Source organism: Pholis gunnellus, assembly GCF_910591455.1.
Source record: "Pholis gunnellus genome assembly, chromosome: 19".
Classification (NCBI taxonomy): domain Eukaryota; kingdom Metazoa; phylum Chordata; class Actinopteri; order Perciformes; family Pholidae; genus Pholis; species Pholis gunnellus.
Window position 1 is genome coordinate 3339178 of NC_136546.1, and position 12346 is coordinate 3351523.

At 41.0% G+C, this 12346-nt stretch overlaps 1 protein-coding gene across 3 annotated transcripts in view; it reads right to left on the reverse strand.

Moving 5' to 3' along the window:
• LOC306711253 (uncharacterized protein) overlaps positions 1 to 12346 on the reverse strand; it is a 34001-nt gene that overhangs the window by 6238 nt on the left and 15417 nt on the right. For 2 of the 3 annotated variants that reach the window (XM_079180099.1, XM_079180098.1), the window contains 17 exons: positions 11757 to 11927; positions 11525 to 11569; positions 11298 to 11438; positions 10719 to 10889; positions 8809 to 8853; positions 8593 to 8637; positions 8421 to 8510; positions 7800 to 7844; positions 6825 to 6941; positions 6204 to 6248; positions 5229 to 5345; positions 4608 to 4652; positions 3633 to 3749; positions 2378 to 2484; positions 2224 to 2288; positions 1994 to 2133; positions 1703 to 1915 (listed from right to left, as the gene is read on the reverse strand). In XM_079180099.1, the coding sequence (XP_079036225.1) occupies positions 1703 to 1915; positions 1994 to 2133; positions 2224 to 2288; positions 2378 to 2484; positions 3633 to 3749; positions 4608 to 4652; positions 5229 to 5345; positions 6204 to 6248; positions 6825 to 6941; positions 7800 to 7844; positions 8421 to 8510; positions 8593 to 8637; positions 8809 to 8853; positions 10719 to 10889; positions 11298 to 11438; positions 11525 to 11569; positions 11757 to 11927 (1719 nt within the window). The remainder of the gene's footprint in view (positions 1 to 1702; positions 1916 to 1993; positions 2134 to 2223; positions 2289 to 2377; positions 2485 to 3632; positions 3750 to 4607; positions 4653 to 5228; positions 5346 to 6203; positions 6249 to 6824; positions 6942 to 7799; positions 7845 to 8420; positions 8511 to 8592; positions 8638 to 8808; positions 8854 to 10718; positions 10890 to 11297; positions 11439 to 11524; positions 11570 to 11756; positions 11928 to 12346) is intronic. The other variant, XM_079180100.1, reaches the window with a different exon arrangement.

Here is a 12346-nt window from a genome sequence, read left to right on the forward strand (position 1 = left end):
TTTCCTAAACCTAACCAAGTGGGATTATTGTCTAAACATTGCAAGATTTGTGGCAGAAAGTCCTGAAGGCAAATATCTGCCATCTGTGCACTGCACGCATCAAAACTACACACAGGTTGCTGCTGTGCTGAAACTAAACAAGTGACGCAATAAACAACGCTGTGTGCGGCGCACTGATAGAAGATATTGTTGCTTCTTCTGACATGACAATGGAGCAGAGTAAACACTATGCACACAACGATGGGAATTATATACTATATATATATATATATATATATATATAATTACAAATTTCTTCGCACAGCACAAACTCTCAGTAGCTCTTGGGCTTGCAGCAACTTCTGGTTCTGAAAAGTGAAGCTGCATTCTTTCTAATGGCTATCAGGGGGCGAATCCTGGTTGCAAAAAGAAGTCTGAAAATGACTACTCTCGATTTATTACCTCAGTCGACATTGTAAACATGAGTTTATGGTCTCAATTGCTAGTTTCAAGTCTTCTTCAATACAGCATGATGTTCATTTAGTAAATGATGGTCCATTTAGAGTCAAATAGACTATAAAAAAGGGTATGATTTAGGGAGGGGCTACCTTGTGATTGACAGGTCGCTACCACAGCGTTGTCCTGTGGGAGTTGTTTGACACTGTGTGTGGGTTAAAGTTCTAAGACTAAAATACACTGTTTTCAGTTCATGAAAGTAAGATGGTAAATGGACTGTACTTGTAAAGCACTTTTCTAGTCTTCCAACCACTCAAAGGGCTTTAACACTAAAGGTCATCATTCACCCATTCATACACTGATGGCAGGGGCTACCATGCAAGGTGCCACCTGCCTACTCTAACTAATCCTTCATACCCATACCTGGAGCAATTTTTGTTCATTGTTTGGTCGTGCTTAGCTCCAAACTCTCGTGTCATTTGTGGTTGCAAAAAAACAAGACGGCGACGGCCAAAACAAACTCAAGGCCTCAACACCAGTCAACTAACAGTCAACTAACCAATGGGAGCCCTCGCTGTTGCCGGTGTCAGAGCAGTCTCCAATAGAACCCATGGGGCTTTCGGCCTGAGTATAAGCCCCTATAAGTTGCATTAAGCACAGAGTTGCATATTATTTTGTATTAATGGATGTATTTAAATATTTTGATTTGCCAATCTCATTCTGGAAGGTTTCGGGATCATGTTCCGTCAGGATTAAACAAAGGACCAACAGAAGTTTCCTATGTTTTGCATCCCAGCTGCTGAGTGGAGGGACAAGGGGCATATAGAGGCACTGTTGGACAGAAGCTAGCTCGCAATGCATCCTGGTACATGTAGGCACTGCAAGCATGGCTCCGCCAGCAGGACAACTCCGCTTTTGGGGTCAATATAGCACGCAGTTTTTTTGCTTCGATTCACTTCATTTACCATCAACACCTAACACATAGGTGCCAAATATTTCCTTAAACAAGAAGAGGAATTAATTTCTCTAAAACAAAAAAAGTAATTTTACTCTAACAGGAAAAGACTACTTCAATATTTGTTGACAATATTCTAACATAACAGGAATAACATCCCCAAACTGATATATCTGATCTCAATTCACATAAATATGGAATGTAGAATCCAGCTTTGAGTGGTGAGGTAACTACTGCTTTATACAAATTGCAAAGTGATATTGTGGTAGTTGATTTCTTATTAGTCAACAAATTCAGCTAGCTTTGACTTACCCTTATCAAAACGGACGACTTTGGTAACTGTAAGATTGGAGGTCAAACCAGAATTAGATATGGTAATCCTTTCATCGTTTTTAATCTTCCTTTCATTAAGCTTCCACACAGAACCAGAAATGTTTCCCTCATTCACATCGTCCTGACACATCAGCGTCATGGTTTGGCCAGTGTAAATGGTGCCTGGGTCTTTAAAGCTGATGGGATTTGGACCTTTGGAAAAATGTAAAGATATCAGTTTAGAATTCAATCAAGTAAACAAAAATGTATTACTAGCTTTTTTGAACTTACTCTTGAACACTGCAGTAACTGGGCTAATAACTTCAGCAATGCTGTCCATTGCTCCTGGAAGGTTTCTATTTGCATTGGCCACTTCAGACGGAATAATTTGACTTGTCAGAACATTAAAGTCTGTTATTACACTTCCTTCCCTGTAAGAACAAACACAAGTCAGCGTTTGAGTAAAATGTGTACGGATTCCTGCTTCCAAACATACATTTTGACAGAAAAATTGCCAATACCTGAATCCGGTCACAAAAACATCGATATACCCTGTGATTCCTCCATACTGTCTCTCGTTCTTTAACTGTGGAAGAGATTAATGATATCAACATCGGAACATGAAGAACTGAAAATACAAGGACCAACTGTATATGGTGTTATCAATGCACTTACCACTTGATTAATACTCCGCTCAAGTTTCTTGTATGCAAGACTTGATTTATTATCATGATCTTTTGTGTAGGTTTTGTTCAATTCGACAGACATTTCCACTTTGAATTCTGTGTATTTAAAAGAGATGAAATACATGAGCAAAGCTATGGATAAATGCTTATGCTTTAAAGAAACTGACAAACACCAGTACAAAAATGTCAGGGAGACAGGACACAAAAGAAAAAACACAAGAGAGTGAACCATGGCTCACTTTAGGATCTATTTGAATACAAATGCAGATCAATGGAACCATTTCCCTCAAAAGCGTTCTTATCCTCGTAAAACATGCTTTACCATTGAAGTTTCGAGTTGTAACGTGGCTGGTGGAATTTATATCAAGCAGTATTCAGTGCAATTTGGCACACACACACACACACACACACACACACACACACACACACACACAGAGTATGGGAAAGTACAGCCCCCTACTTTGAACAATGCAATATGTGCAATACTTGAACAGTATTTGTAGCATAACGTAGCATTTTATCATTGTTAATTGTACTGTATATATTAAAGGCTTGAGTACTGACCTCTGTGCGAGGACCTTATTAAAGGAAGGAATTATTAAATTTGCAGATAAATCACCTTTTCGAGGGGCTTAACATGCTCAGAAAGTTGGGAAAGTTTGCATACCCATCACACGTGAGGAAAATGGTATATTCTAGGGGTCTCTGGCTTTGGAGTGGCAAAATGGCTCCTTTCAAAGCCCCCTACAAAGTTGCTTGAATATACATTTTAAATTAAGCCGCTCATTGAGGTTTCACTTACATGTAAAAAGCCACTTGGAGTGACTGAGGCGTTAGTCTGAATTACTTGCAAGGGCCTGTTTTCTGCCCAATATATTGTTGGAGGCCATGCACCCCAGTGCAACTGCTGCTCTGTTTCTATTCAAGCCCCTGACTCTGAAGCCATCAATGAGGTAAAGTTTAAAAATATGTGTATGAATGGTATTCTAGTGCCTGACATTCAGCTTTCTTTTAGGCCTCCTCTGCAGCTTTGCTGAAGAGCAACTGAGATGTCGTTGCCTCTTCCTTGATCCAATAAAGCAATCCTAACATCATGTTTGAATTTCAGCGTTTGACCCTCAGTTCTAATGGTCATCAAATGACACAACTGGAACAGTGGTGTTTAAGACATCTGATGTAAGCAATGTAATTGATAGTACAAGATACATTTAGTGATCATACATTTTTGGGCAATGAAACAATACCTCTAACAGTAGTGGTGGAGATAGGAACTGTGGTGGAATCCACGGCAGTGGTTGTAGCCTTGGTACTTGTAGCCGTTGTGGTGTTTGGAGTTGTTGTGTTCATGCCTGTTGTTGCATCTGAAAAGATGATTTTATAATCATGTTACATTCGAAAGTGAAAACCTTCAAGTGAAAATTCATAACAGAATGTATTTCAATATATAACAGTGTGTTACTGCTGACAGTAGAAGCTAAGGGTCATTTAGCCCTTATCGGTTTCTTTAACTACATTTATACTTCACTGCAAGTGGCCCACAGTTTAAATACTGTGGGCCAGAACCTGGACTGAGCGGAGCAGACTGTCAGACCCTGCTGCAGTGAAATGAAAGGTTTTCTAAAGGGACTCTGGTCCTCGGAAACTACTGCTTCTGTCCACAGCGACCGCAACACTCAACACAGAATTAAAGTTCCTCCTGGTAGCTTTGATTGTTATTAAATGAAATCAGATCATTTCTGGACAGTGATTTGTAACAGTTGTTGTCTCAGGTCCTGTAGTAGTCACATCTGTTGTAGTTACATTCGGTAAGTGACAAACTGCGTTTGTTTTTTTTACATCTGCAGTAACGTTACTACTGTCGTGTCGTTTCTATGAATAATATTTGAATGGCTCGTGCTCTTGTGTGGTGGAATGCGTGGATCCGCTGCAGGTTTGCTGGATTGATGTGTCATGCTTTGTTGTCACATAAATATATGTGACTGGTTCTTATGACTTTGTTGTTGTCATTGTGTTAATTACGTTGATTTGACTATGCATCGTCCGTTAATGATGCAGCGTCCCGTCATGCACGGATTCATGTATCTGCACCGTAGCTGTTCAACTGAAGGACAGCACAGAAGGCCCAGGTATAAAATGCACGGCCCGCCACTGAGTTACAGGTGTTCAATTTGCCTGGATCTGTTATTTCTGTGCTGTCACCGTCATTTTTCAACACTTACTTGTCACAATCGTTGTACTTGGTGTGGATACTGCTGTTGTTGTATCTGGAAATATGATTTCATAATCATGTATGTTAAACTGGAAGGTGAAATCCTTCAAGTGAAGAAATATTACAGAAAGTATTTTAACAAATGTCAACCAGGGATGAGATGTCCCAGCACACTCTAAATATCACTGGTAAAGACAGCTGATGGTGGCGATGTCAGAATTCTAGAGACATTTCATAACAGTGTGTTACTGCTGAGAGTATAAGGCAACAGTATTCTAGCCCTGATCAGTTGCCTTTACAACATTTATACAGCACTGCAAGTGATGCATCAATGAGGTAAGGTTTTTTTTTAAATATGTGTATGAATGGTATTCTAGTGCCTGACATCCAGCTTTCTTTTAGGCCTCCTCTGCAGCTTTGCTGAAGAGCAACTGAGATGTTGTTCCCTCTTCCTTGATCCAATAAAGCAATCCTAACATCATGTTTGAATTTCAGCGTTTCACCCTCAGTTCTAATGGTCATCAAATGACACAACTGGAACAGTGGTGTTTAAGACATCTGATGTAAGCAATGTAATTGATAGTACAAGATACATTTAGTGATCATACATTTTTGGGCAATGAAACAATACCTCTAACAGTAGTGGTGGAGATAGGAACTGTGGTGGAATCCACGGCAGTGGTTGTAGCCTTGGTACTTGTAGCCGTTGTGGTGTTTGGAGTTGTTGTGTTCATGCCTGTTGTTGCATCTGAAAAGATGATTTTATAATCATGTTACATTCGAAAGTGAAAACCTTCAAGTGAAAATTCATAACAGAATGTATTTCAATATATAACAGTGTGTTACTGCTGACAGTAGAAGCTAAGGGTCATTTAGCCCTTATCGGTTTCTTTAACTACATTTATACTTCACTGCAAGTGGCCCACAGTTTAAATACTGTGGGCCAGAACCTGGACTGAGCGGAGCAGACTGTCAGACCCTGCTGCAGTGAAATGAAAGGTTTTCTAAAGGGACTCTGGTCCTCGGAAACTACTGCTTCTGTCCACAGCGACCGCAACACTCAACACAGAATTAAAGTTCCTCCTGGTAGCTTTGATTGTTATTAAATGAAATCAGATCATTTCTGGACAGTGATTTGTAACAGTTGTTGTCTCAGGTCCTGTAGTAGTCACATCTGTTGTAGTTACATTCGGTAAGTGACAAACTGCGTTTCTTTTTTTTACATCTGCAGTAACGTTACTACTGTCGTGTCGTTTCTATGAATAATATTTGAATGGCTCGTGCTCTTGTGTGGTGGAATGCGTGGATCCGCTGCAGGTTTGCTGGATTGATGTGTCATGCTTTGTTGTCACATAAATATATGTGACTGGTTCTTATGACTTTGTTGTTGTCATTGTGTTAATTACGTTGATTTGACTATGCATCGTCCGTTAATGATGCAGCGTCCCGTCATGCACGGATTCATGTATCTGCACCGTAGCTGTTCAACTGAAGGACAGCACAGAAGGCCCAGGTATAAAATGCACGGCCCGCCACTGAGTTACAGGTGTTCAATTTGCCTGGATCTGTTATTTCTGTGCTGTCACCGTCATTTTTCAACACTTACTTGTCACAATCGTTGTACTTGGTGTGGATACTGCTGTTGTTGTATCTGGAAATATGATTTCATAATCATGTATGTTAAACTGGAAGGTGAAATCCTTCAAGTGAAGAAATATTACAGAAAGTATTTTAACAAATGTCAACCAGGGATGAGATGTCCCAGCACACTCTAAATATCACTGGTAAAGACAGCTGATGGTGGCGATGTCAGAATTCTAGAGACATTTCATAACAGTGTGTTACTGCTGAGAGTATAAGGCAACAGTATTCTAGCCCTGATCAGTTGCCTTTACAACATTTATACAGCACTGCAAGTGATGCATCAATGAGGTAAGGTTTTTTTTTAAATATGTGTATGAATGGTATTCTAGTGCCTGACATCCAGCTTTCTTTTAGGCCTCCTCTGCAGCTTTGCTGAAGAGCAACTGAGATGTCGTTGCCTCTTCCTTGATCCAATAAAGCAATCCTAACATCATGTTTGAATTTCAGCGTTTCACCCTCAGTTCTAATGGTCATCAAATGACACAACTGGAACAGTGGTGTTTAAGACATCTGATGTAAGCAATGTAATTGATAGTACAAGATACATTTAGTGATCATACATTTTTGGGCAATGAAACAATACCTCTAACAGTAGTGGTGGAGATAGGAACTGTGGTGGAATCCACGGCAGTGGTTGTAGCCTTGGTACTTGTAGCCGTTGTGGTGTTTGGAGTTGTTGTGTTCATGCCTGTTGTTGCATCTGAAAAGATGATTTTATAATCATGTTACATTCGAAAGTGAAAACCTTCAAGTGAAAATTCATAACAGAATGTATTTCAATATATAACAGTGTGTTACTGCTGACAGTAGAAGCTAAGGGTCATTTAGCCCTTATCGGTTTCTTTAACTACATTTATACTTCACTGCAAGTGGCCCACAGTTTAAATACTGTGGGCCAGAACCTGGACTGAGCGGAGCAGACTGTCAGACCCTGCTGCAGTGAAATGAAAGGTTTTCTAAAGGGACTCTGGTCCTCGGAAACTACTGCTTCTGTCCACAGCGACCGCAACACTCAACACAGAATTAAAGTTCCTCCTGGTAGCTTTGATTGTTATTAAATGAAATCAGATCATTTCTGGACAGTGATTTGTAACAGTTGTTGTCTCAGGTCCTGTAGTAGTCACATCTGTTGTAGTTACATTCGGTAAGTGACAAACTGCGTTTCTTTTTTTTACATCTGCAGTAACGTTACTACTGTCGTGTCGTTTTTATGAATAATATTTGAATGGCTCGTGCTCTTGTGTGGTGGAATGCGTGGATCCGCTGCAGGTTTGCTGGATTGATGTGTCATGCTTTGTTGTCACATAAATATATGTGACTGGTTCTTATGACTTTGTTGTTGTCATTGTGTTAATTACGTTGATTTGACTATGCATCGTCCGTTAATGATGCAGCGTCCCGTCATGCACGGATTCATGTATCTGCACCGTAGCTGTTCAACTGAAGGACAGCACAGAAGGCCCAGGTATAAAATGCACGGCCCGCCACTGAGTTACAGGTGTTCAATTTGCCTGGATCTGTTATTTCTGTGCTGTCACCGTCATTTTTCAACACTTACTTGTCACAATCGTTGTAGTTGGTGTGGATACTGCTGTTGTTGTATCTGGAAATATGATTTCATAATCATGTATGTTAAACTGGAAGGTGAAATCCTTCAAGTGAAGAAATATTACAGAAAGTATTTTAACAAATGTCAACCAGGGATGAGATGTCCCAGCACACTCTAAATATCACTGGTAAAGACAGCTGATGGTGGCGATGTCAGAATTCTAGAGACATTTCATAACAGTGTGTTACTGCTGAGAGTATAAGGCAACAGTATTCTAGCCCTGATCAGTTGCCTTTACAACATTTATACAGCACTGCAAGTGATGCATCAATGAGGTAAGGTTTTTTTTTAAATATGTGTATGAATGGTATTCTAGTGCCTGACATCCAGCTTTCTTTGAGGCCTCCTCTGCAGCTTTGCTGAAGAGCAACTGAGATGTCGTTGCCTCTTCCTTGATCCAATAAAGCAATCCTAACATCATGTTTGAATTTCAGCATTTGACCCTCAGTTCTAATGGCCATCAAATGAAACAACTGGAACAGTGGTGTTTAAGACATCTGATGTAAGTAATGTAATTGATAGTACAAGATACATTTAGTGATCATACATTTTTGGGCAATGAAACAATACCTGGAGCAGTAGTGGTGGAGATAGGAACTGTGGTGGTATCCACGGCAGTGGTTGTAGCCTTGGTACTTGTAGCCGTTGTGGGGTTTGGAGCTAGAGTGGAGGTAGCAACTGATGTGACTAACTGTGTTGTTTTTTATTTGTATGCTGAAACTATTATTTTTCCAACACTTACTTGTCACAATCGTTGTAGTTGTTGTGGGTGCTGCTGCTGTTGTATCTGGAAATATGATTTTATAATCATGTTACATTGGAAAGTGAAATCCTTCAAGTGAAAATTCATAACAGAAAGTATTTCAATATATAACAGTGTGTTACTGCTGACAGTAGAACTCGCTTGTAAATACTTGTTGTGCTTGTCATAAGTTGAATACTGTCTTCCCAGTCTTACTTGTTGGTGATGGAGTTGTTGTTGAAATAGGACACACTGTAAAGTCTGTGAGCGGGGAGAGAGAGAGGAGTTGCTGCTGAATAGATACAAATATAGGGTAATCAAAGGTAATTACCACTGTACACTTTAATTGCTTGACTATAACTCGCGACATTTTTCCAGGATATTGCATTTCAAAAAGTGGAGTCATCTTTCATTTAAGGAAAAGACGATTACTAATGTTCACAAACTATTGTGACCCAATTCACAATCTAGAAAAGAGCATGCATTAACGTTCCTGACCATTTTACTACCATTTCCACATCACCTTTTAATATATTGAATCGGTAAACCAGCCATTTGGAAGAGATATATGTTTGATAAATCATAGCTTTGTTGTCTGCATTTATCTATCCATCCATCCATCTATCCATCGTCTTCCACTTATCCGGGGGCCAGGTCGCGAGGGCAGCATGCTTAGGAGGGTATTCGAGACGTCCCCCTCCCCAGCAACACCAAGGCGTTCCCAGACCAGATGAGATACACAATCTCTCCAGTGTGTTCTGGGTCTACCCAGGAGCCTCTTACCAGTCGGCTGTGCCCAGAAAACCTCTAAAGTCCGGATTAGATTCCCAGACCACCTCAGCTGTCTGTCTGAGCTTGAAGGTTGAGCCCAACCACCCTACGAAGGAAGCTCATTTTATCCGCTGGTATCCACAATGTCATTATTTGGGTCACTACCGAATCAGAACGTAGCTGGACTGGTAAATCGAGAGCTTTGCCTTCTGGCTCAACTCCCTCTTCACCAAAACGGTCCGGTACCACTCGTGTAGCACTACATGACGCTGCACCAAACATCCTGTACATCTCAAGCTCCATTTTACCCATCCTCACCAGCGGGTTCTGGATTGCGGCCACGACAGGCCATCGTGGCCATCCAACCACAGTTCTTCGCAGCCGCCTACACAATGGAGGCTTTGAACATGGCCCACTCAGATTCCAGTCTCCCCGAGGATCCACAAAAAAATCTTCCAGAGGTGGGAGTTGAAGACCTTGCAGCGGCCTCAGCCAGACGTTCCCAGTTCTCTATCACTACACACTTGGGTTTACCAGGTCTGTCGGGCAGCCGCCCCCCGCCATCTGATTCAATTCGTCACCAGGTGGTGATTAGTTAGCTCTGCTCCTTTCTTCACCAGTGTCAAAGGCATATGGCACCTGCTAGGCACCTCTTACTCTGGGAAACTTCAGAAAAGGATGGAGTCCAGCCCTCCTTCAGGAGTTTGGTTCCCGAACCAGTGCTATGCATTGAGATGAGACCAACAATATCTAGGTCCACGCCCATGCCTGCCTCCTGGCTCACATTGCACCTGACCCCGATGCCTATCCCTGCATGTGGCAGGCCCACAGTGCAGTGGCTTTCAAAACAGATTTTTCGTGCGTTGCCTGGCCGAACCTCATGTGCTAAGGCCCGGCCACCAGACGCTAGCTGGCTAGCTCCCCTCCTGGGTAAAATGTTCTGTGACCCAATGACTACCTGCATAACGTCCTTTTTGTGCCCACACATTTTTTTTAAAAGACAGGTGATTGGCCCAATACCACAGCAGCTCCAGGCAACGAGAATGGTGCTGACTGAACTAACAGTTTTAACTTGGGAGGAATTGGAGGGTGGGCACTATGCTTCCACGATAATTAGGTCCCGCCACGTAGGTTGGGGGACCACATCTGTATTAGCGCTGTGCAGTGCACCCCACTGGTACCGGTATCACTTTAGAAGCACTGGTATTTGTACTGGCATTTGTTAAACTATACCCAGCAACACTAAGTGTGTTATTCAAAGTGTCTTATCTTCATTTTGATTTTTAAACAAAGGCACGAGTTGAAAGAGGGTTTCTACAATGAGGCACATCATATTCTACTACAGATCAACTTACTGTGCTGATCAGCAGGCTGGCAGTGTTGTCCATCAGGAGGAATGGCACTGATGCATCCACATGAGTCCTCAGTGATGTTGTCACAGGATCTGTACTGGAGACACTGGTCACATGACCAACGATACTGGTCCTCACATCTGCACTGATAACCAGCGCTGCTCGGGTAGCAAACTGGAGACAATCATATACATTGTGTAAAACATGTGTAAAACATTTCAAAGACATGTATTTTATGTAAGTAGAGCCTTGAAAACCTGTATAATATTTGCAGTTACAGAAAACAAAGTTATGTGTTTGATGTTATCTAAAATATTTTAAATGTGACATTCACAAGAGCATCTGATGCTGCTGACACACACAGTTCTTTGGCATGTGATTGGACCCTAGACAAAAAGTTGGAATCCACCAATGAATTCAATGTTTAGAATATTTGAAATACATCACAAGGTGGAAAAAATGTGTATACTGAATAACGTAAAGGTGCAGTTTGTAGGTTGTAGGATTAATATATTATTCCATGTTTGCAAAAAGCTACCCCTAAATGTTGCACACTGGATCTTTAAAATGCATTATTCTGACCTGTAGATATATTTAAGTCAGAGACTCTAATGTCGACTGTGATGTTGATCGGGTAAATGATGTTTCTCAGTCGTTCTATGACAGCAACATCTGTGGTGTTCAGCTCAATAGAAATCACGTATTCATAGACGACTGCAGGAGCTGCAGAGACAGAAAAAAGAATTATGTTTCATTATTTCTGATCCGTGCTGTGATTAATAGGATTACTGTGGTCTTTTCAGTCTTACTTGTTGGTGTTGGTGGTGTTGTTGTAACAGGACAGGAGGTGAAGTCTGTCAGGGATAAGAAAGCGAAAAAATGTTGCTGAATAAGAACTAATGCACAATCACACACCGGTTATACAAATTAGAACAAATCAGTAATACCCTCTCTCTTTTTATCAGGCCATAAATAAGATTTCGTTGTTCAACTGGCTTTGTTCCTTTTGCAAAACCTGATGTTTGATAGTGATCAACTTACTGTGCTGATCAGCAGGCTGGCAGTGTTGTCCATCAGGAGGAATGGCACTGATGCATCCACATGAGTCCTCAGTGATGTTGTCACAGGATTCGTACAGGAGACACTGGTCACATGACCAACGATACTGGTCCTCACATCTGCACTGATAACCAGCGCTGCTCGGGTAGCAAACTGGAGACAATCATATACATTGTGTAAAACATTTCAAAGACATGTATTTTATGTAAATAGAGCCTTGAAAACCTGTATAATATTTGCAGTTACACAAAATAATTGAACTTGCCCAGCACTAAAAATAGTTGAAAATATTTTCAATGTGACATTCACAAGAGCATCTCATGCTGCTGAACTGTCCTACCAGCTGTTTGTTCATTGTGTCACCTGACTTCATGGATTGGTAAAGACACCGTATCAGTTTGAGTTGGTAAACTCTGATAACACCTTGTTTTGTCCTGAGCCGCCAGTTAAAAGATTTCTTGACATTTTGATAGTCAGAGTCATCATCTGATGTTGCCATTGAGTGTCATGATTAGCTGCTGGTGCATTTTGAAGTTAGTGCTGCTTTTGTCAAATATATTTCACACACTAAA